A 25,975-nucleotide genomic window follows, 5' to 3' on the forward strand; every position below is an offset into this window, starting at 1 on the left:
TACACGTCCATTTAAAAAAGAACTTCGGTGTAACTATTTCTATATTTTGTTTATTGGATATTAACCGTTAAAAGATTGTAATGAAGTACTTAGAAACTGCTAAACTATTTATTATATTTACAAAGGATTTAAAATGAACAAAGTTAACGTCTACAATGATACTGATAGAATACTTTTTGTACAACTTAAAACTAACTTAAATACATAAACAGACCTCCTGAAGGGTGAGAGGGTGAACAGGCTGTACCAAGCTAGTAATAATTAAGCAGTACAGATATTTTGACCCAAGGGGTCCGACAAAGGTACCTGAAGGGCAATAAACTGAACAAAATAGGACTTCACAATTGCCTGAAACATGTTGTTAACTTGGATGAAATATTTTTGTGAATTCCCACATAACTATAGAATTAAAATATATGTATATACAGTCAGGACTGAACAGTTATCGTTAATTAAAACCTGATATACCAACACGCGACATATATTATGACAGTTCGGGCATACTGATGCATTCTTGTATATCAAAAAAGTGTAAACACAAGAACTATATCGAAATAAAAGATAATTTAGTATTGTAATCAATAATTAATACAAATTAGGACAAACAACCTACCCCCAATATAATCTTAATTAGCAATTTTCACTGGGTAGGTTTTTTGTTACACCTTCTAAATTATTATTGCTGGTATTTGTTTTTTATTTTTTCTTCAGTAGAGTTACTTGACACTGCCAGGTACATAACGTAATTATCCGGTATCCGGACGGATCATAAAAAAAGTACCGGATCCGCCGTGTACTGGATCCAAACTGGGTACGCGGCCTATCCCTAATAAGAACATCTAAAACGCCAAATGTTTGTTTAATTCTTTTCTTTTTAGTTATCCTCCAATCTTCTTCTTCCTTACATTTAAATTCCGTTTTAAAACATTCAGATCTTTGCCATTAAAACCTCTCTACATTTACTCTATCTTCCTTACATTCTTCAAGTATATATTTACATATTCCACTGACTGATTTTCCTTCTTACACATCTATAATATATATAAAAATCTCGTTTTTTTATATAGGTATGAGAATAGCTCGTAAAGTATATTTTATACCGGTGGGTGATTAGGGTTTTCCTATCCAGAATGTTTTTTTTGACATTCTTTTTGTATTTTTTTATTTGGCATGAAAAAATATCTACAACCCCAAAATTTTCACCCTTCTACCCCCACTCTCGCATTTCTTAATCGCGATTTAAGTATTTTTTAATGATAATATCACAAATAATTTAACCGCCGTACAGATTGGAAACAAGCCGAAATTATTTATGTTGTTGAATAATAGATGGCGCTACGTCCGCCTCATTGAACTTTCATCCACACATGCGCAAGTCATTATCGAGAAGCGTCGCGTAATTCTGCATTTGTTATGTATTGCGTGCAAATGTTTATAGGAATTGCTCTTCGAAACTAATACTGATTTCCTTTTCCTACTTTTGGATAAAACATATATTACTTTTTCTTCACTTTACATTTAACTTTTAAGAGATCAAATAGTGAATATGTTGGTTACATTAATGAAAAACATTGAATTAGGAAAATGAATGGTTGTTGTTTTTTTTTTGTTTTTATTGACGGTCATCGTCTACAGGGCTCCATTCCTCTCTCTGTCAAAGATACAATTACAATCCCATTCGTTATTTTTTATTTAACAACCAAAATATTTACTACAAATTATTTATATGGAAGAACAACGTTTGTCGGATCATCTAGTTTAGTATATATATTTTTTTCCTCTTTCAACCAATTTTTACATACCTTACTTTTATTTCCCATTCTGTATCTAGTAATAACCGATATCCTTTCAATAAGTCTTCTTATTAGTCTTAAATAGCCTTCTGTCATTCTCTCCACTAGGGTTGCCACCTTTTCAGACTTTACATAAAGTATTTCTCGACTAAAAGGTTAAAAAAAAGTATTCAGCATAAAAATAAAGTATTTTATCTTTTGTTTTTAAAAATATATTTTTTGTTACACGTAGCAGCCAGTAACAAATTGCTGTCGCTCTTAAATACATTAATAGCCTCTAAACATGGAAAACAAAGATTTAAGTAAACTAAAAGTTCATTTTTAAATAGTTTTAGTGAAGCTTTATTCTTGTCACCACCACGTTCATAACAGAGAATACTCTTTCTGTAAATGCTAAAGTGGCCGGAACGGACAGCAAAAGTGAACAGATTTGGGCAATCAGGTTGTTCCGTAAATATGTCTTTGTCAATGAAACTAGCGTTCAGAAACATAGAAACATTCTCAAAAATATTGTATAGTGCAATATTATTGATGCAAAAATACTCTGAATTTCGAATAATCGCTTACAAAATCACGATATTTACTTAAGGCCTTAAATAAAGTATTTTTGCGTACTTTATGTGTCTTATAAAATATAACGTACGCACAGTCGAAATAAATACAATACAATACTTTATAATAAAGTACGGGTGGCAACCCTACTCCCCACCCCATAAAATTCTCTTCAATTCCCCCTTATACTCCGATTTTTGTATCTTTCTCGAGTCCTCTCCCCTTATCAGATCACTACATCTTTGTTTACCACATTACCTATACTTTTTCTTTTCATCTTTCATTCCTCAATTTGATTCCTATCTAACGTCATATCCCTAAATGCCGTATCCCTCTCATCGTCAAACCTATTGTTCATGTCAATTTTTAACCTACTCTTTCTCCAAATAATCCACCAAATTAAAGCTTTAAACTACCGCAGTTACCAAAATCTGTTACTCGTTTTAATAGGAAATCAAAATTGCGCTTCAATTAACGAACGAAATGCTTTTTATAAAGCTTAATTAACCTTTTTATACGTTCTAATCGATTCAACATTAATAAACGAAAATTGTACCTGGTGGTAAAAATCAGTCACACATGCATACTTCACTACATACATAAACCGGTACCTAATAAATACGAATATCAAGTGGTTACCTATGACCTTATTCACGATTGAATTTCGCAAAAATTACAAAACGAAGGAATAAAAAGTTGTTTACTATTGAACTTGTAATGGAAATTCGGCGAATGTATTGTCAAACAAAAGGAACAGAAACAAAATGTTCCAATAAAGTTTGAATTGCTTTAAATGAACAATTACCAAACGTTCTGGTTAGGGCAATAAAATCTACGCTAATCAGTATAAAATGTTGATTGCCAAAAAGTAATTTTTGGTAAAACGTCAAACGAATTTAAATTTTCCCCTCCTACCATTTAATGGGAATATAAAGATAGGAGACGAAAGATTAGAAGTGGCTGATTTTAGGTATCTAGGAAGTCAGATAAGTTAGAACGGAAAGAGTAGTAGGGAATAAAGCAGAGCTAACGCAGGGTCGAGTAGGCTTCTGTTTTTTCGTAAATTATCAAAAGTGTAAACTTAATGGGAAATTGGGTCACTTCAATAATTTCCGAATGAGATGTCTCTAATTAAAGATAATCACTATTTATTTAATAAAATATATACAAAACTATACACAACAATGAATTTGGTGGTAACAATTGGTCGGTTGGTTGGTACCGTCTCGGCGAGACAGCTTGGTCATTCTACTAAAAAGTACTAACTAATTGGTAAAAACTGGTACTCCGACTTTCTCCTTTGGTGCAAAAATCTCTAAGGGGAATGAAATTCTTAGAATCCTTGCCGTTAAGATACGTACACATTCAAGGCTGAAAGTTCAAACGGTCATAAAATCAGGTAAAAAATGTTATTTTGTTTAGCTTAAAGAACGTATTGCTTTTGATTCAATAATAGAAGAGGAAAAAATCGGAATATTTGGAGCGCGGCGCTGTACGGGTGTGAAACATGGACGGTGGGCGCTGCGGAAAAGAAAAGGTTACAAGCGTTCGAAATGTGGTGTTACCGGCGAATGATGAGGATACCGTAGATAGAGAAGGTTAGAAATGAAGAGGTATTAGAAAGAATAACAGAACAGAGTTCTCTGTGGAAGTCAATAAGAAATAGACGAGATAGGTTGGTAGGACACCGTCTCAGACATGAAGGTCTAATCAGAGACATATAAGAGGAATAGAGGTAGACCTAAATTAAATTACTGTTCGCAAATAGTTAAGGATATGGGTTGTTCTAGTTTTAGGGATATGCGAAGATTAGCTCAGGATAGGAAGGAATGGAGATGCGTGTCTAACCAGTCCTAGGACTGACGATTTTATGATGATGACCATTTAATGGATAATTTGATCAATCTGTCGTGCGCAAGTAATAAGGAATGCCGAAATGCTTCGCGATGTCACAAAAAATTTTCATTGAAATTGACCAGTCTAGAAGTCTTCCAGAAACCCCATTGGATTTAATCCAACCTTTCTGTTCCTAATACCGTATAATGTATATTTTACCTAACAGTCTCAAATGATTTAAACCCAATACACATCAAAAACAATTGTTACATCCCAATAATTCTACATATGTATATAAGTATATGTATATCTATAGGTATATACATACGAGGGTGGATTGATAAGTTTCCGGCCTGACCAAGAAAAACAAGGTTTTTAAAAATTTTTTTTTTTTATTTCTCAACATAATCTCCTCCAAGGCTGATACATTTCTCATAGCGGTGTTCCAGTCTATTAATGCCATCTCTATAGACTGATTCGTCAAGCTCCTCAAAATAACCATTTACAGCTTCGATTACTTCTTCATTGTCCGCAAATCTCTTACCGCCAAGCCATTTTTTGAGATTAGGGAACAGAAAATAGTCACTCGGGGCTAGGTCTGGAGAGTAAGGAGGGTGCGGCATCAATTCAAACTTTAGATCGTTGATTTTAGCCGTCGCAACGATTGACGTGTGCGCTGGTGCGTTATCGTGATGAAACAAGATTTTTTTCTTCGCCAGATGAGGTCGTTTAATTTTCACCTCGTGGCTCAAACGTTGCAATAAGTCTGCGTAGTATTGACCAGTGATAGTATTACCCTTTGCAAGGTAATCAATGTATATAATACCTCTTGCATCCCAAAAAACAGTAGCCATAACCTTGTTCGCCGAAAAAATTGTTTTTGCCTTCTTTGGAGTTGGTTCCCCTGGTCCAATCCACTGTTTAGACTGTTCTTTGGTTTCAGGAGTGTAGTGGTGGACCCACGTTTCGTCAACGGTTACGAATCGACGCAAAAATTCGCTTGGATTACGCTTATACAATGACAAATTTGCGGTAGAAATGTTTTTTCGAATCAATTTTTGGTCGACTGTTAGCAAACGCGGCACCCATCTTGCACAGAGCTTTTCCATATGCAAATGTTGGTGCAAAATATGTTGCACACGTTCATATGACATCTTACAGGTCTCAGCTATCTCACGCACTTTCAATCTGCGGTCTCCCAGCACTATTTGATGAATTTTTTCGATCATATCTGGAGTTGTGACCTCAACGGGGCGTCCTGAGCGAGGCCCATCAGAGGTGCTCACACGACCCTTTTTAAACTCGGAAACCCACTGCTTAACGGTTGAATATGACGGGGAGGATGTCCCCAGTGTTGAGTCCATCTCTTTTTTAATTTCCTTCGGCGTTAACCCCTTCAAATAAAAGTATTTGATGACAGCACGATTTTCCTGCTTTTCCATTTTTACGAAAACCACAGAGGCGTCTTGTTCAGCGTGCTGTCAAACCTACACTAGCAAGGAGATCGGGCTGAAACTATAGCTACAAGCTATTCAAGGATGGTACTATAGAATGTCACCTCAAGGTAGGCCTAGTGGCGTCATCTCTTGGTTAGGCCGGAAACTTATCAATCCACCCTCGTAAGTACAGTTACAGTAATTGAATTCTAAACTGCACGAGTACGATTCCTTGATAGAGAACAAAGAATATTGTTTCGTGAGGGGTTTTCGATTCAGTTTGAAGAAAGTTAGTGAGTTATACATTGTTTTGAGTGTGACACAACTTACAGTACAAATACGTGCACAAAACTTATTTGTATGTATACAATTCATTGTAGACGTAGGTAGAGTTCTGGAGAGTGTTCGAGGAGCTCCGAGCAATCTTCTCGAAATGCAAGCGAGCAACAATTTAAATTCAAATTGGGAACTACAATCTTATCAGTAGACAAGTAACGCTATATTAAAATTACACTAAAACAAAAGAGAACAATTCCGTTGTACTTTCGAAATTCTGCAACCTTCTCGTCTCTCGGTTATGGAGAAATTATGCAAAAGGCGCCGCTGTTATGTTTTATTGGATTGTGTGGCGGTGTAGCCGTAAACTTTGCACTACATTTCACTCCATTAGCCGCTTTCATTTTAAAGGCGCGTTCTTATATTTCTCTAAATTGCACACCTTTTATCGCCACAACTTTTATATTCAACGGTAAAAATGCGAATGGGCTTAAATTTAATCAAAATGTAATAAGCACAGATCCTTATATTTCATTTCTGAAACTTTTAATTTACTGACCTCTTTAAAACGATTGTCATCTTATTGACCTTTAAGGAAAACGTTATACCTAACAAACTTATCGGTTTCAATTTGGGTCATAAAATACATTGTCTTCATTGTTCTTTCCTTGTATTGCAAACAAACGATCGGCACAATTCTGTACGTGCATTTAATAGATATTGTTATTTAAATGATGGAAAACTGGGACAACGATAAAAAGTTCTGGTCCTAAATAAACAAATAAGGATTATTTGTAGAACAAGAACCTAATGCTGTGTGCAATTGTAGAACTTAATTTGTCAACTGTGTAATATTAAGTCATCAGCAGTAATTGATTTTAAAAGGATCAATAAATAAGTACAGACAACGTAGTGGACGCCATCTGTAGGCTGTAGTTATTACAGGATTCAATAACAGTAAATAAGGTATTTTTTTAATAAGAATTCTGACTTGTCAAATCGAGTTCACGGCGTAGCTGTGTGCATGAGGCACGTAACCAGATAGGGCAACAAGGATCAGTTGAAACTGTTAGAAATTATCGACATTTCGAACTCTTTGACGAACATTACTGAATCACTATGCTGTCCGTACTTTTTGAAGAGAAACTTTTTTACGCACGGTAGGGTAAGTTCGTTTCATGCGAGTTGCTGTGTAACGAAATCATGCAACGGATGTCCCCTCTACTCGGCCACGTAGTCGAGTTCGGAGTGGGGATCATTTGAGCCGTGAGCGCGCTTCAATGCAACGTTCATTACAGGCAACTACGGCATGTATAGTGTACAATTTAAATTCATAGTGTACAAATAATACCATTAAACTAATTCCTTAACCCTTATCTCGGTATGTTTGTGTGTTTGAAGAAGTTTCACTTCAGTAGCGTGTTGCAGAATTACACGTTGTATTTTTTTTTATATAAGCTGTTTAATAGAAAAACGTATAATCGAAGAGTTTGGTGCAGAAACCGGGTCAATTGAGAAATAGAATGAAATTTATTTAAAATATTAGTGGTTATAGAGATCATTTACAAACTCATTTGGGACCCGGGCCAAAATTGTGCACTTTGCTGTTCTCTCTCTGAAAATTTATACTAGACTGAGATAGTCTTAGTACTGGTCCTGATTTTGTTTATTCGATCTTGGTCTTTGACTTACATGGTAAGTCTTGATCTTATTTAATCAGATAGTTACGTATTTTTAATAATATATAATTCTTCAAAGCACAAATTTTTCTATTTACCGACGCAATAACTATCTAAAATGCGAGCTTGTCATGACTTTTAAAGAAAATAGTCTCGAAAGTTGTGAGAATTGTGAAAATTCGAGAACTTACCTTTCCTTCAATTCATAGATTGACCCTTCCTCCAACACATCAACTGACCTTTCAGCAAACAAAGGAGTACAACGTACTCGATCTTAATATTTCTTAACTGTAGTATTTTTCAACTTTGTTATCACCCTATTGGTATCCTACTATTACCTCCTCCTTCATAGGTTTTCCAAAAACCATTATATTCTAAAGTAGGCAGTTAATCTTAATTTTTTTGCAGTTACAATCGCGTCCTTTTAACTATTATCATTTTTCATCGTTAAGTACGTAAATATATTGTTGCTGTTGTCTTATTTAATGTTAATTAGTCCTCCAACTGCACCCCAAAAGACTAATGTGGTCCACAAGGCGAAACTTCATACTATTGTAGGATTCAGTAATGTTCTTTTTTGTTCATTTACTAAAGTTTCTTAAAATCACCCTGATTCTCGATGGGTACAGTAACTGGCCAAAAAATGTTCCGGAGAGAGAACATATCTTTATGCGCAACATCTGCCCAAGCACCAACTGATTTTACCGTTGATATCTATGACTAATAAACTTTAAATAAATATTCTGTTTCTCGATCAACCAGTTTTTTGCAGCAAACTTTTGAGGTTTGCACTAAATACCGATAAAAAACTTAAAACTGAAACATGTAGGTATTAAATCGTTAGTAAGACCTTACCAAAATATTTCAATTTGTCTAACTGGATAGACGAAAACAATATTAATGAAAATTTTTATTATGTTCTTAGTTATAAATTTATCTTCAGTAACGTGCCTACTAGATGGCAATACAATTGACTGTATTTGGATAGGTATTACATTAACTTCACTTGCTACAAATACCTATTAGATGGCAAATCAATACAAGCATTTTGTAATTTAATTTACCTTTGTATTAATTTAATTTACTTTTGTATTAAATATTAAATGAATAAACACAGCTTTATTTTAGGATAGTAAATGTTTACGTTTCAACTTTTTGGCACAGGTTCAGATTATAGCTTAGCGTTCGGAAGAACCCTGGGGTTCAATTCTAGGTCCGTCTGCACTAATATCAATAAGTTTTCTGCAGATTTCTTGAATCACTTAATGCTGGAGTAGTAATATCTAATATTCTACAGATATTTGTCACTTCACTACTGTTTCCATTTTATTCGTCTTATCCTCCCCGCTGAAGAGGATTTCCCGTCCTTTCCTCCGACGCAGTTCGAAGGTACTGCACACTCACTAACATACAGCTGGTAGGAATCATAAATCCAAGTTTTTTTCGATAATATAGGGTGTTTCTAAAATAAGCAGCAAACTTGCGGGAGATGATAATGCGCTATAAAACAAGAACAAAATTGAGTAAATGTTTGGTGGTTCGAAAGTGCACCTTTTTCGAGAAAACGTTATTTGAAAGTGCATGTACGGGCCAGTCCTGCCCTGGCAGGATCACACACGAAAATACGATATTGCAACGCCGCATTCAATCAGCTGTTGCTTAGCAGCATCTATAGTGTTATTTTTCTACTCATGTATTTTTGTTAGATTAGATAAAGTGTAATTGACGACATTTCCTTTATTAGTCGTTGCACAACCGTCAATGTTCACATTTTCCATCAATATGGTTGCGTGGTTGTTACCGTAATTTCTGTATACGTTGGGAATTCATGCCCAGAGCCGGTTTCGGATTGCAACCTCATCTAGTACTCTTACAATTTTTTTTGTGCCTTAACCGGAAAGGTTGCTACGATTAAATCCAATAAACAATTTTAAAACTTTAAAATTTATCTATAAAGACTATATTACGATTTTTTGTCACGAAAAACCGTTACGGCCCCGCGGGGTGGGGGGGCAGACAGCATATCGCGTGGTGAGAGGCGGCAGCGGCGGAGGGGGAAAAAGGCTGGTGGTGGCGGAGAAGGGGCAGCGGCTGTATTAGATGGATATAATGCGCAGCCGCGTGGAGAGCGAGGAATCCGATAGAGTCCCTGCGGCGTGTGCTGTGCTCAGCTATTGTTTTCTTACCTCTGTTCTCCACGTAGCTTGGCATCATTGCCTCCATTTGCGGTCTGTGTAAAAAACAAATAATAATTTGCAGTAAACCTATTAAAACGAAATGTGTGTTGCGACACATAACAGAACTGAAACTTCAACGGACAAGTAGAAAAAGGAATGGCAACGGACAAGTGGAAAAACGAATCGCAAAAAAATTTTTACTTCAAGTTTTACGGGCAAATTGTTAATGTAGGTACTTGTCCAATTTGAAAACCTGTCCGTAAAACTTCAAGTAAAAAGTTTTGTACGCTATTCAAATTGTACAAGTACATTAACAATCTGCCCGTAAAACTTGAAGTAAAAATTTTGTTGCGATTCGTTTATCCAATTATCCGTTTCACTTCTACTATGTGTCCCAGCACACATTTCGTTTTCTATTAATAACTTTTCTCGTCAAGTATCATAATTAAAACTAATCCCACAAAAACAAGGGCTTCGCAAAGATCTACCCGCCCGGAGCCTCGCAATAGCTAAGGCCGTCCCTGCATCCTGTATATAGAGACTGCCTATGGCGCCCTGTTGAAATCAAATAAAATCGAAATCGCGATTCGCCTCTAGTGACCAATAACTTAAACGTTTTTATGTGAGCATTTAACACTTTGCTTTTTAATAGAATAATTTTCTCGATTTCTTGAAATGCTTTAAAGAAAATGAAGTTAATTTCGCTAAGGAACACTTAGGAAGATCGTTCCGATTGGTACATAAAATCTAATTAGAATTCTTTACAACGTTCCACATTAAAGGAGATTACTGTCTATAATGACGAATGGCTAAAGCTTAAAATACTGCTCTGGTATTCGCAGGATAATGGTATTGATTTTATCAGATGATCATCATGTGTGAAAGGTAGATTGGTTTTTAGTTTCGAGGTCAATCAGGTAACCTAATAAGATAAAATATTGCATATATTTTTACGCCAAGCAAAAAAAGTAATCTCTTAGGTAACAAAACAATATCAAGATACCGTGTTTTCGAATTCTAATTTAAGATCAAAACAAAATATATGTAATTTAATTAATGTAGCACAAAGAAAACAACCGAACGTTGAGAAGTTTGACGATAATATAAATTCATTAATTACCAGATGGGCCCTGTGGGCAAGTTTTTAAAAAGAATTTTCAATAAAAAAGTCTATAAGGTTCCCTTATAAAAATAATTGAATTAATATTGAATTTTGTCAATGCACGTTTCTTGCAACCACTTTATAGTGACTAACATGGAAATTTTTCTAAGATTTTTTACTCCGTGTAGTACCAATACCACCTAGATCAGTGATTCCCAACCGGTGGTTCGCGAATCCCTGAGGGTTCGCAGTGTTTGCAGAGGGGGTTCGCGAAAATAATATTGTAATAGCGAATTTTTTAAAACGCCATTAAAATCAAAAGCAAAGCAAAAACACAAAAATTAAAGAACACACCCACTGTAAAACAGATTGTTCGCTGCCTGTTTGTTAAGAAATCTATAATAAATTTCAATATTTTCATTTCTTTTTTCCTTATTTGTTTTTCAAAATTACTTCATCAATATCAAATTATATCAACAATTTTATACATTAAAATTTATTCCTCTTATTCAAGTAATCAAATACTATGTATTCTCTTTTTATTACAAACATTTATTTATATTTAAAACATTTTATCAATGTGATTAGTATCATGTTCTGCTTTATATTTAAAATCATTGCCGCAGTTTTCCCTTTAAATGTTTCACGATTGAGATAGTCAATTATTCTGCAATATGAAAAATATATATCCTATCAAATTTTATTGCTTTTTTTTTACCTGTTATTAACGACCACATAGGGGGTTCGACAAATTTTCTAGGACCTTTCTTTTGGTTCGCGAGGGAAAAAAGGTTGGGAAACACTGACCTAGACTATGAATGCTACGGGGCTCTCTGACGTCAACGAGCTACTGAGTCATCAAGTCATCATAAGAAGGCGGTTAATCAGTTCATTGCATTCATTAGCTAAAGGTTTCCCGAGTTTTAGCTCATTTAATTGAGTTTTACCTGGTCTTGCCTGGCCTATACTTAATCATAGCTTATATAAATTGTATTGGGACAATTTTTCTGGCGTTTTACTTATATTGGAACATTTAAACGGATAAAATTGCGATAACATCATTGTGTATACCGAATTGGAAAGTGCTTTTTAACGCTATTCGGTGAACGTATTTTGGCGCCAGTTTTTATTTTATATTTTTGGTCAGTTTATGTGAATAGATATTAGAGCCTCTATTTGCAAAAATGCTTAATAAGTGTTGCGTTCCGAGTTGTAATGGAAATTATGTACACTGCCGAAAATCGAGTGCATATGTTTAGTTTTCCCAAAGATGATAATTTGCTTAAAAAGTGGTTGCGAACAATTCCACAGGATAATTTACATCTTTACAAAAACTACCAGAATGTGTGAACATCATTTTGAACAGGAAAGTATATAATTAGGATAACGAAAGATTACGATGAAAAATCCGGGGAAACATTCAAAAAGAACATTTGAAATATTAGCATTATATTAAATTGGTGGAAGATAATTAACGTAAAAACGCCTTTGAAAGGCAAACGTTTACAAGAAATATACGAAGAACTTATCACTTATCATGCTGATGGTGACGATGCAAAAATAGTTTTTTCACAACGAACTTTAGAAACGTTAGAACTTTGAAAAAGTCTGAAAGGTTTCCCAAATGCTTAAGTTAACAAACATTTAAAGCTTTACGTCATACCCTTTTCGGTATGCCATAAATTATTAAATACTGTTTTGAAGAATTAAATATGAATTATATTTTACTGGGAAAATTTCAGACAGATCCCTTTGAAAACAAATTTGGAAAATATAGGCAATTAGAAGATGGTCTGTACAATATTTCTATTCGTCAACTTTGTGAATGCGAAATGTAAAGTTCATAATTCCGGATTTATTGTGAAAATAATCATACGGCCTGTAATAAATACCCTTTTAAAGAACTGCTGTGGAAAAAAGAATGACAGGCTTGGAAAGGGGAATAAGAGAAAATTAGATACTTTTACATCATAAACAATTTGAAGTTACATATATTTATATATAGTTTTCAGTATAATTAATCAGTGCACAAATTTCTGGTGCTTTTTGTAGTGAAAAAAATTTGTTCATAAAAATTGATTGAAAAATAAAAGAGAAAAATTAGCATTATGCGCTTTTATATAGACGGGCGGTTTTTGTATTGAAACTTTTTTTTTGCAAAAACAATAAAACAGGCGGATGAAGAGGGTACCATGGATAGAGAAAGTTAGAAATGAAGAAGTATATGAATGAGTGAGAGAACAGAGAGCACTATAGAAGTTAAAAAAAAATAGGCAAAATAGATTGATAGGATATCCTTTCAGACATGAGGGGCTAGAAGCAGAAGAGTTGAGAGAGATTACTGTTGATAAATAGTTAAGGATGTGGAAGATTCTTGTTTTAGGGAAATGCGAAGATTAACTCAGAATAGGAAAAAGTGGAGGTAAGTGTCCAACCAGTCATAGGACTAACAAACCAATGATGACGATAATTATTATTATAATAGCCAAAGTAGTGAAAACCAATATATTAAAAAAATACAATATAAATAATAAGAAAATTAACTTTGATTTTAAAACAATATTTATGAGAAATATTGGCAGTTTTACTAATGAGTTTGGTTATGAGAAAAATATCTATAGTGAGTATAAATCGAATATAGAAATATACAATTTTACATGCGACCCGGGGAGCTATGATTTATTTTCGTGTGGCCCGCAAGATCATTTCGGTTACCCAACCCTGGTCTAAACTATTTTTCGGAGTTGTTCTACTCACTTAATCCTAATTAAGCTAGCAGAATAGTAATTTTTGCCCGGAGCAATTAATTTCCCTTTAGGGCATTTAATGTGCGTTTAATTTAAAATGTGTCTGTTCTTGATTCTAATGACTTTACCGTTCCTACTGAATGAACATAGAATTTATTAATGATCTGATACAAACGTGTGAAATTGAACAATGTATTTTACATGAAACTCTTCTTTTTGTTCACGTATAAAAGTAAATATTATAAACAAACCTTTTCCAAGTTGAGAGGTTCCGTTTTGTGTATTTCAAGTAGTCTTTCATTTCTCAATTCACAGCCAATCAGTTCGATAGAGTTTGTCTTTTTACACTCGCGAACATCCACGTTTTCGCAGAGATTTGTAACATCTTGCGCGTTATCAACAGCATCATACTTCGTTTCCGCACTGGGTATAACAGTCGCAGTAGAAGACACTAAATTATCCCTTTTGTTATTCAACACGGAAATATTTCTCAAGTTTATGCCATCATTTAAACTAGTCACGCCGGCGGAAATTTGGCTTTGACGGCATTTTTCTACCCCGCACTCGTTGGCATGACGAGGCTCTATGGTAATCACACCAGTTTTTCTAAGAACCCTGCCAGGCTTGGGCGAGGACCTGTCGTCTTTCAGGATCGTGGATTCTTGAGGTTTTTGTGAGTGCCGGAAAATTCCAGGATCCGCCGGTTGGCATACGCAAGCTAACATAGTTGAAACCCCCACAAGATTATCCCTTGCCCGCTACGTGCCGTCCTTTGGATGATAAACTATTCGCTGTTTAAATTTATTCACCAACGGCGGTGTTTCTTTTGTATCTTTTTACTTTCAGTCTATTATTAGGTCGCATATTTTCTAAGGAAAGCCGGAACTACGACAGCATCGGATCCTAAAAATATCCTTGGTGAAATATAGTCAGAGACATAAACAATTTTGCATTAGAAGTTGGACAGTAATGAAACTCTCTATTAATCCCCAAACAGCGAGGTGTTATACAACTATTATTATTATTAATCCCTGAACGAAAATCCGGGCAGTTAAACCGAGCCCTAACTTACTGGAGTATACGTAATCCGCAGTGATGCCTACACACTGCACGTGAAAGGTGGATTCTAATAAAATATTGTATATTACTGAAACAGTAAATCAAATAGGTATCAATATAATAGTTGGGTGCACTCTTTAAACTTCGTTTACTAAAAATGAGGCATTTCCTATTACGCTGCATAAGAGGTAATAAACTATTAGGACTGCAAGTTCGTTCAACAAGGAGAATCTACAACACTTGCTATGTATTCTTTGAAACACCTTGATATTTAATATCACATATTTTCATGAAAATTAATTTTCAATTTCTTACCCAGCATAAACTACACTCGGTTAATGAGGGAAAATTTGTTGCTGTTGTCACACCCTCGCCGGGAATCGAACCCGAGACCTTCGCCTTTACGCACCAAGACTTTAACTACTAAGCTACGAGAGATGGCAACAACGACAAACCATAGGTCACAGATCTGTCGAACTAATGTAATTATATTAATATGATACTATATATATGAAACCTTAACATTTAATAGTGGTTACTATCAAATCTAAATGTAAAAATTCATTTTCAATTTCTTACCATAATTATTACTATTACTATAACATGATAAAGACATCCTACCTTCACTTGATCAAGATTTGACAGTCATTTGAATATTCGATTTTTTTAAGAAACAAATTGATTGTTAGTTTTGTAATGCACTTACATACTACTACCTAATACAGTTTGGTTAAAATTTCTTTCAAGATTCTAAACAATTGTATTCAAAAACTTTTTCTCAAATGTCAAAAATAACAAACTTATAAGGAAAAACGAAAAAACTCCCTTTTTTAAACTTTATTTGCTTATAAACCCTATTCTACAGCTCTTTGAAATTGGGCTCATGAATATTCTTATTGTACAACTGTAGGGATAGATGTGCAAGGGCAAAAGATTAGTATGCTTAAATTTGCAGATGATATAGATGTATTAGTATCTAGCAAGCAGGAATTAGAGATAGCTTTAAATAAAATGGAAGCGGTACTGACAGATCAGTACTGTATGAAAATAAATAAAAGTAAAACTAAAATTCTAGTATGATAGTGAAGAAAAAGTAGAGAAAGAGCGAATATAAAAATATGAGACGAAAAATTAGAAGAAGTGGCTGATTTAAGGTATGTAGGAAGTCAGATAAGTCAGGACGGAAGGAGTAGCAGGGATATAAAGCAGAGGATAGCACAGGATCGTGTCGCCTTTAATAAAAAGAAGTTACATCTATGCTCGCGAACGGTTAAATTAGAAATTCGAAAAAGGTTGTTAAAGGTGTATGTTTGGAGCACGGCATTGTACGGATGCGAAACATGGACAGTGGGCGCGGCGGAAAAGGTTAGAAGCTTTCGAAATGTGGTGTTATAGGCTAATGATAAGGATAACGTGGGTAGAAAAGGTTAGAAATGAAAAGGTATTAGAAAGAATTTGAGAACAGAGGACTCTATGGAAGTCAATAAAAAATAGGCGAGATAGGTGGGTAGGACACCTTCTCAGGCACGAAGGTCTACTCAGAGACATATTAGCCTCTAATGCCTCAGAAACAGGAGTTAAGAGGGGTAGAGGTAGACCTAGATTAGATTACTGTTCGCAAATAGTTAAGGATGTGGGCTGTTCTAGTTTTAGGGAAATGCGAAGTTTAACTCGGGATAGGAAAGACTGAAGGTACGTGTCTAACCAGTCCCAGGACTGACGACCTTATGAAGATGATGATGATGACGATATACGCGTTATCTAGCAATAAACTGGTCTAGTCCACATTTTTTACGAAAATTTTCTAATTCGGCTGGACTAAAATGTCTACTCTACCTACTTCACTGCAGTAGAAATAATGTATCCCATAATTCTCGGGCATATCTTAAGCGCTTGATAAAAAAATGTGAACTGAGAAACATTACTTTAACAACTGTCATTTAACAAACATTCAAAATTCATTGCATTATTGTAAACGCATTTAGAATATTTTCTGTTAGTTATTTTAAAATATCCGTATCACGACTATAATTTACATTCCCAGTTCTACAGTTAAACAGCCATTTTTCTATACATATTTCAAGTGACGAGTTCAATATCTACTATTATTAACTTTATTCCGTATTGATCAGATTGCTTCGTACAGAGTGCTTATTTTGATGACGTACACGTAATCTTAAAATAATAATGCAATATCCTACTGACATTAGAAACGTTACCATGTTTTTTTTTAATGTTCGAAGTTGAAGGACGATGTAGCGAAAGAACACGGGAAAATTTAGCTTCCATTCACACTTGGAAAACGTTTCTATTGAAAGAAAATATTACATTCCTTTCAATGGGCACGAAGATAAACGTTTTGAATATCGATTTGAAAGCCATGTACATTTGTACATATTACATAGAATCGTTTACTAAGTTTTCTCCTTCATTTGAATTGCTTTCGTTATTTATAGTGACATTGATTTTAAGGACGACTTATACAAAAATATTTCTTTCGTCTGATTTCAATATTTTATTTTAAAACTAGCTTTTTCCCGCGGCTTCGCTCGCAGAAATTAATATTGTTTCTCCATAAAACCTTTTAACTTCCAATTCACGCTTACAACGTTTTAATTTTATGTAATGTCGCCATCATAGATTTCAAATAAAAACGTAGCAACAACATTTAAGGGTTGGTTTGCTTAATTTCAACAATGAGCAATCTTCGAGTAAATCCGAGTACAAATAAAATATAGGTACCCCATGGAAACGTTGCAAGCTCTTTTCATTTGATTAATAATATCAAACAGCATACAATACCAAGTTTCAAGTAAATTTAACCACAAATAAAGTATGTCGCAAACAAAAATTGCAACAACTTTTTACCCCCCCCCCTTTGGAGGTTGAATTTTTTAAAATGTCGAGATAGGTCTTTCAGAAATTAAATGAGAGACCATTAAGACCGAGTTTCACGTAAATCTGACCACAAATAGTATATGTTCCATTTAAACGTTGCAACTCCTCTTCAACACTCCTCCCCCCGACAGAGATTGAATATTTTAACCAGTTTTAAGCAAATCGAACCAAAAACTAACATGCAATCTTTGCAAAACTCTTTCAGCTTCCTAAAGAGGTAAAATTTTGTAAAATGTTTGAATAGGTATGTATGTCACTAATCTATATATAGGGTGTCCCAGTTATAATAATTAATATTTATACCACAGATTCCTACAGGCATTTGCAACATAAAATGTTATAACACTTTTGACTTTTGAAACAAAATAAAAAATTATAAAATTATAACAGTTTTGATGCCGGCCCTGCACAATCGCAAATTAATTACGATTGCCAGCTGATCGTAGAAAAATTCACCTTCAGTAGGTCGGAATCAGCTGGTTTTTGGGGTGATGTTATTGTTTATGTTTGGTATTAAGTTACGGATCAGCCGAAGAAAATGCACTCGCGTTAAGGTCCATTAGATGACTGAACATGTTAGAAAAACTACGTACCTATCACAATCGAAAATCCCATGATCGTAAACTGAAGTGGACCTAATGTAGACCATGACGTCGAGTATTATGTTATTTTAAATAGAAAAGAAATTATAACGACTACTGAATAGTTAGAAGCAGTGCAGAAACAACCCTCACCACCCAGCGTTTGGTATTGGTTACTTTGTTTTTATTAAATGTAAAAAACTAAATATTGATATAACCTCGTATAATTACACTGCTGGAAGTGACTGGAATAAATCACATAATGTTGTAGTTTCTAACAGGTTGTTCAGTTCTCTTTGGATTGTTGTGGAATTTACTTGTTTGTTAGTGTTACTTTATTTATTTAGTCATTTCAAGATAGACTATTACAATAAGGACAATTAGTAGTGTAATAGTGCATTCTAGTAGAGTTCTTATTTAACCGTAGTTGGTGGTGAGTTACATTACCAATGCCTATCGTATAATTCGAAATATTCCCGGTATCTGGGCCAAAATTCGCAGCAACTGGGTACGCCACTGTCAGTGTTGCATTGAAGCGAATTTCAACATTTTTTATGAAAGGTACGCTTTTCTTTTTCACTTTTACCTTTTTTTTACAAGGTGGAAGTGCATTCGGTTTCTTCCCGATAAGTACTTGTTACATCCACACTAGATCAGCTGCATTTTGTCATCCCATGTCAGTTGCGTTTTCTTATGCCACATTTTTTCAACGGGAACGGGATAAAAAGTATCTTATGTCTGTCTCCTGGTTCTAAGCTATCTCCTCACCAATTTTCAGCCAAATCGGTTCAGCCGTTCTTGAGTTATAAATAGTGTAACTAACACGACTTTCTTTTCTATATATAGATAGATAGGGTTGGTTCATGTCGATGGATCGCAAATTTTGAACCATTCTGTTCTATATATTAAAAGAGCACCGCAGTGTCCAATACAGAAGTACATTGTAAATCAATTTATCATAAATTGATTGATTGATTGCTTGATAATGAAGACAAGCAGTTTTTATCACGACGAATGATGCTGAAGAAGTGTGACTATGTATCACTAATAAATTCAAAGATATCGACGAAAATTTCGAATTGAGAAGATACTTAAAACCGTTGAACACCCACTTCATTAAATTGAAAAGGCTGTAAAAGTAATCTGAAATCCTTTCTAGTGCAATGAGCTCTTGACCGACAGAAAGTTCCATTGATTTAATTAAACTTCCTATTAAATTGGAGATATCGTACATTTAAGGGTCTTCAGCAGACAAAATCTCCCTTCTCCGTTTTCCTACCGTCTTCGCGAACTAAAAGCTATTTTATGAAAAAGTCTACTTTATGACGAGCTTAAGTAAAATCGCCTTTATGGCTTAAAAATCAATTTAGAACTCTTATTATGTAGTTTTATATTGGACCATGGAAAAGATGAGTCATGTTAAAATTGCAGTATCATCAAACTCACAAAAATGAAAAGCAAAACACTCTTTAAATCCCTGAATAATAAAGCCACTTTTTTAATAAAAAGTTAACAATAGCATCTTCTTGTATCAATGCTATAAGTAATACATTTTTCAACATAATCTGCTACATCTCATGTTGCTTATGAAAGAAGGTAAGAAACGCTAAATGAGAATGAGAATTCGTTTTTTGTCCGTTCTCTATCTTACAACTAGTTGAGCCCATCCAAATTTGGACGGATGGATTGGGTAAGGATGCCGAATATGAGATCCCATTCTTAATTTTGGCCATAAAACATAAATTATTGCACTAATCAATATGAAAATGCAATATTCCATGGGGTATTTAACGAAATTTATTTATGAGAGACCGTTTAGTATAGTAAGTATAATACATTTTTTACTATATCAAAAAATATTAAAAAGTTCAGAAATTACGTCTCAGGCAAATGGTCTATTATAAGATACTGAGGGTTGCTAATATGAGATAGTATCTCATATTAGGTTCTTTAGGGTTTGAGTATAGATTTAGAGAAAAAGAAATCAATTTAAATTAAACTTTTCATTGGATATATTCTATAGTATAATTAATAACATCATACTCCTAAATAAATAGGTTTAAGTACGGCTTAATATATGTATGTTTCTACATGGATATAACTTATAACTAACTATACCTAATCACAAACTCATCATAATCACAGTGATCTTCAAATGACACTTATTAAACAATATCAAAAACAAAACTATTATTTCCTTTTGATCGACGCCATCTAGAAGAAAGAATTTTTCGAATAGTCATATTTTTATATATCCTAATACGAGATATCTCATTTTAGGGGCCCCGCGTGTCTCATATTAGGAAAACATTTAAATTCAACAAAATGGCTGCCTATTATTTCTTAATAAAGAAAATGCAACAAAACTGCCAATTTATCGTAAGATTCATGATATAATTGATACAATGATTGTAAATTAAAATCATTTAGCATAATTAATACAGTTATAGCATACTTTATAAACATTTGATAACAAAAATTTGGTTTTGGGGTTTCGTGGAAATCCGCACGTACACAACCTAACTTCGCATCGGACTGGGAAGCACTAATACATGTTTAGATCTTTTGCCACGTGGCTTCTAACTTCAGTAGCGCCAAATGGCCGCGGCGTTTAGTTTCGCTAAAACCTAACTATCTCATATTTAGCGACTATCTCATATTCGGAATCATTACTCTACTTTTGTCGATATTAGACAGCACTTTACATATGCAAACCGCTGAAGATTTTGCCTATATCAATTTAATTTCACTTATAAATTTCGTCAGCGGGTATTTAGCCGCTGCCACTGTTACCTTTTATCGAATACCTATGACCATGGATACTAAACTACAAAGATTTCACATTCCTATTTTAATTTCGCGTGGATTAGCCTCAGTCTAAAAAATGGGTCTAGTGTTCACGTGAAACGTGATGATGCTTCTGAGCAGCTCCACATATTATTACGGACGAAAACTACAAAGGTTGTTCAATAGGTCTTGTCATACCATTCGTTATTGAAGGTAGTAGTAAAACTAATGATACGTTTACAAAGAGTCGTTGTCAACAAAACATTCCCAGCTTATTTTTTTTTTCGACGAAAAATAACTTGATTGCAGTATGTTTAATAAATTTCATTATTGCGCATTTGACGAATATCACGTAATTCTGTACAAAAAGATCAAACGAGGTTTAAGCAAACAAGAATGACTGGATGGGTTGATTATTGTGTTTGATCAAGAAGCACGATTCTTGAGGACTATGGAACGCTGCTACCTGCATTTCAAGCAAGGTAAATTTTGACCGGAGGATGATCCTCGGCTAGGTAGACTCTTGGAAGTGACCATGCCAGAAATGGTAGCTCATGTAGAGAAAACTTGGATGTATCATTACAATGTAACTACTAAAATACAAAGCAAGATATGGGTACTTGATGATGAGGAGCAACTAGCTCGACTTCGAAAGACTAAATCTATTAGCAAAAGAATGATGGCGGTTTTCTTTAATAAGGAAGGTATTGTCAAATCTGTTATATTTGGGGCACAGAAGACTGTTACAAGTTCATGGTACACAAAAAAACTATCTCGCTCAATTAACTCAGTTCCTACTTCACAACAACGCACCTGCTTATAGAGGTGATAATTCCTGAAAGACCTGACCGTGCTCCTTGTGGCTTACTTCCTAAGTCAAAACTCGCATGAAGGGCCGCATGTTCTCAACGAAGAAGCAGCTAATCCAGGAAGAACTACAGCTAATTCCTAGACAAAAGTGGACGACTGAATTGATGATTGAGTTAAGAGTATGAAGAAAAGTATTTATACTCAAAGGATGTTCATCATCATCATTAGTTTTTAAAAGTTTTCTGATATTTGAAATAAGTCCTCTTGGTTTAATTAGGAAGTGATGTAATCTTCAGATGCAATTTCCTTCAATTTTAGTTCACGGTATTAAAAATTTCGATTATTGTGACTGGACCATACTTTTGACCTCAACTGGATATTTATTAATTACACTAAACATTTATACATGCTACTAATATCATAAGGTCGTCAGTCTTAAAACCCATTGGACACGCACCTCCACTTTTTCCTATCCTGAGTTAATCTTCACATTTCCCTAACACTAGAACATGCCACATCCTTAACTAGTTGTAAACAGTTATCTAATCTAGGTCTACCTCTACTCCTCTTAACTCCTGTTTTTGCTTCTAAAATGTCACTAACGAGTCAAGGACGTTACTTTGAGAAAATATAATTGTATAAAATTACACGACAATACTTATTGAACACCCTTTGTATATATTTACGAAGACCTACTAATTAATAAATAATTAATAGTACTTTTCCTTGACGACGCCGTCTGTAATTCTGGTCTGTAAGACCCACCCCCTTGCAGACACAAAACGGTACATTTTAATGTATAGCGAGCATAGGCAAGTGCTCCTACGACCAAATATTGACGCTGACATTTACTCTACTTACAATTGTTGTTTTTAATTAAAAATTCCAACTGTTTGTCATAAACAATAATATCCTGAATAACGGGGCAATAATGTAGAGGCGTTAGTTAGTTTCATCTTTTAATTAGACCTATTACGTAGGATGCTCTTAAAGTTTTATTCTCTACACTTATTATTCTTAGTCTTTCAGTACTCTCCACCGCAGTAGATGTACTTTGATATACGTCGAAACCAAAGTTCGTCATCAGCAGAAAAACGTCGTCCTTTTAAACGTTTATTTACGTCAGGAAAGAGGCCGAAGTCACATGAGGCTAAATCTGGACTGCATGGAAGATGATCAAGAAGACTGAGACCAGATTTTACCATTTACCAAAAAAATTGTTGTTTCATTTGCCTATACTCTGGAACATTATCGTGGTGAAAAAGTCACGTGTTAAGCCTAGACTTTGGTCGTATTTTTTTCAGTATAAATTTTGGCTACCATTCTCCTATGTACTATGTACTAGTAACTGTGGATTATTTGTCTAGCGCAACCCTTTATTCTATTAGACCCCGTTTCTCATAGAATACGGAAACCATCGGTTTTCTTTTGTTAGAGCAAGATTTTCGGATCTGCATCGGAGTTTTCCAAAAGTCACAGTTGTACTGGGATTTTGTTGTCACATCATAATAATACAGCCAGGCTTCATCTCCTCACTTCAGGTTCTCCGTTAATGCGTGCGGTACCCTAGGGAACAAACTTTCCTCACTTCCTGCTGGTTGTGCAGAATGTTATTAACGGATGATACACTAATGAGCAAGAGTCCTGAATCAACCCGTAAGCGATGCGTCTTGCTTTAGCAGTTTCTCTATATCGTCGATGTTCAAGCGCCACTGACTCTGCTGATGACCAGCCAGAGCGTTGGTCGTCCTCCATACTAAAACCACCACCTCTAAATTCTTTTTACTTTCTTCTCCTTCAGAATGGACTGTTTTCATCCTAATCAAAATAGTAACGAATATTCGGTTTTCATCGTGTAATGTTTCGTCGCTATTTGCTCGCACATTACTTATCTTATGTGCGTAGGTCCCAGAGCGCTATCACCACTTATTTTTCCCTGTTCTTTTCATTGGTGCCAGTCACATTGTCCTATTAGTTCTAGAAGATGCGCAGGACACAGTTTTCCGAGCATCCTATGTAGTAGTCAGCTAATTCCAGAAAGGACTATTAACCGAGGATATAAATAATTACAATTTGCATCACAAGCTATAGATAATTAGGACATGATATATAATGATCACAACATTACGAATGTATCTACGCTGAAAACCACAAAGTTCACCGGTGCAAGAAATTACAAATTTCTGTGACAGCATTTTTTCTTTTGATGTCGCACGAGCGAAATGCATAATTTCGTGTGAACATGTGGAATATATTTTTTCAACCACATTTATCTGAAAATATTTCCTTTTCTGAAAACTGACCTAAAAATATTTTTAACAAAGTGTAACATATCCCTCAAAAGCTTTAAATTGCATTTATTGGACTTTATTATTTGTATGAAAAGATAATTGAAGATATGTGTACGAATTTTCTTACACTACGTCGTATTTAAATGATGCCCGTCCTTTGATGATTGCATGCAATAGAATTTCCCTATATCTGTCATCTCGTCCCGTCAACTTCACGCAAACGATCATTAGAAAAGGACAAGTCGTTTTATAGAAATAATTCAGTGCTCTTTAGTCCTTAGCACTACCTCGCAGCCTCACACAAGAGGTTTCATTTCAAAAATCGTATGTTTTCAAAATCAAATTCGAGCTTACCCGGATTATATTTGTAACGACTTCGTTATTGAAATAAATTATGAATGAGACGGCTACGATCGGTATCTCTTGACTTATGGATCGTTCCTTATATGTAATCACAAACTGTTTAAATGACTCATTCGTGGACAATCAGTTGCCACCACCCACCTATTCGTGGCTCGCAACGTCGCAACCCGGTACGGCGTATCATATTTCACGCGATGCGACGCGTCGCTGACGTGTACGGCACGGAAGGGGAAAATTGATCTTGCAGAAAAATACACCTACCGTCAACAAGTTTTCTCAACATAACATATTCAATTAAGGGCCTTTGCTTTTGCAACCTTATGAATAAATTCAAACAAAGTACCTCTGCATTAAACGCCACACCGGTAACACGTGCCACTCCTTTGATGCGTCAGCTGTCGCAACCAGAATCTAAAATCGCACTAGTTTAAACTACAACGGATATCCTAACTCAGTGGTTTCTAAACTGTGGGGCGCGCGAAACTATTGTAAGGGGGGGCATGCGGCTGTATCCAAAATATCATTTTCGACGACGACGATTTTCCTACTTTAACGAAGCTTTAGAAATTTTATTGCCATTTGTAACATCTTACCTATGTGAAACTGGTTTTTCTACAGTAGCTGTTTTAAAAACAAAGTATCGATCTCGCTTAGTGATTGAAAAGGAACTAAGAACCGCCATTTCTTCAATGATACCACGGTTTGAGAAAATTTGCGCTGAAAAACAAGCTCAACCGTCGCATTAAATTTTTATAATGTTGTAATTGTTAGAAAAATTAAGGGGGCGCACAAAAAGGTTGGAAACCACTGTCCTAACTAGTATTATAAATGCGAACGTGGGTTTCTTTGTTTGTCTTATACCATTTCCCGTCTTAACTACTCAACCCAATATCGTGAAATTTTGTACACTGATTGTCAGGGGTACAGAGAAGGACATAAGGTACCATTTATCCAGAGGAATAGCAAAATGAGTTTTATATGGCCTTTGACACAAATTTAACATATCAATATGTGCGAAACCGCAGGTAAAGCCTAGTTACCTATACCTTCTCTTAAAATTCGTGTCAACTTAGCATTTAGTTAGATTAACAAAACAGTTTTACGATAAATATCACTGCAAAACGCCTGTAAATAGGTATATGTAATGGGAAAAGTGCATTATTTCGTCCATTTAAATGTGTCAATAAACTGAATAATAACTTATTAATAAAAATTATCTATTTATAATTCTAACTATACTTCATTTACTTTCTGTAGCGATGTGCCCCTTCCAATGTCTTGGATGCGCGGTGACAAAATCGTAGGTAGGGAGAAAAAGCTCATTATACTCTCGACTCTTGTTCATTAAACATATTTTTTCATACAGTACATGAATAGTAGTGCGAGTCGAAAACAAAAGCGTTAAAGCCTTTAATATGTCTTCAAATATAAATAAACATCTCGTTGATATTTTCAGTAGTAAATAGTACCAATAACAGCACATTTGAGCAATGCAATTGTAGTGGATATAATGCTCAATTTTTCCGTGCAGTACTGTACGGATTATACGCTCCTCACCGGTTACGAGTTTGGCAGAGAGTTGTCTCCT

The 25,975-nt window shown here is 34.8% G+C and overlaps 1 protein-coding gene across 4 annotated transcripts in view; it reads right to left on the reverse strand.

The window, feature by feature from the left end:
• LOC108733126 (apoptosis-stimulating of p53 protein 2) overlaps positions 1-25,975 on the reverse strand; it is a 237,484-nt gene that overhangs the window by 34,844 nt on the left and 176,665 nt on the right. The window contains exon 2 of one of the 4 annotated variants that reach the window (XM_018464179.1): positions 13,850-14,501. The exons of the other annotated variants lie outside the window; for them this stretch is intronic. Within the exon in view, the coding sequence (XP_018319681.1) occupies positions 13,850-14,323 (474 nt within the window). The 5' untranslated portion in view covers positions 14,324-14,501. The remainder of the gene's footprint in view (positions 1-13,849; positions 14,502-25,975) is intronic. 4 annotated transcript variants of the gene reach the window in all.

This window comes from Agrilus planipennis, unplaced genomic scaffold (genome assembly GCF_000699045.2).
Source record: "Agrilus planipennis isolate EAB-ADULT unplaced genomic scaffold, Apla_2.0 scaffold53, whole genome shotgun sequence".
Classification (NCBI taxonomy): Eukaryota; Metazoa; Arthropoda; class Insecta; order Coleoptera; family Buprestidae; genus Agrilus; species Agrilus planipennis.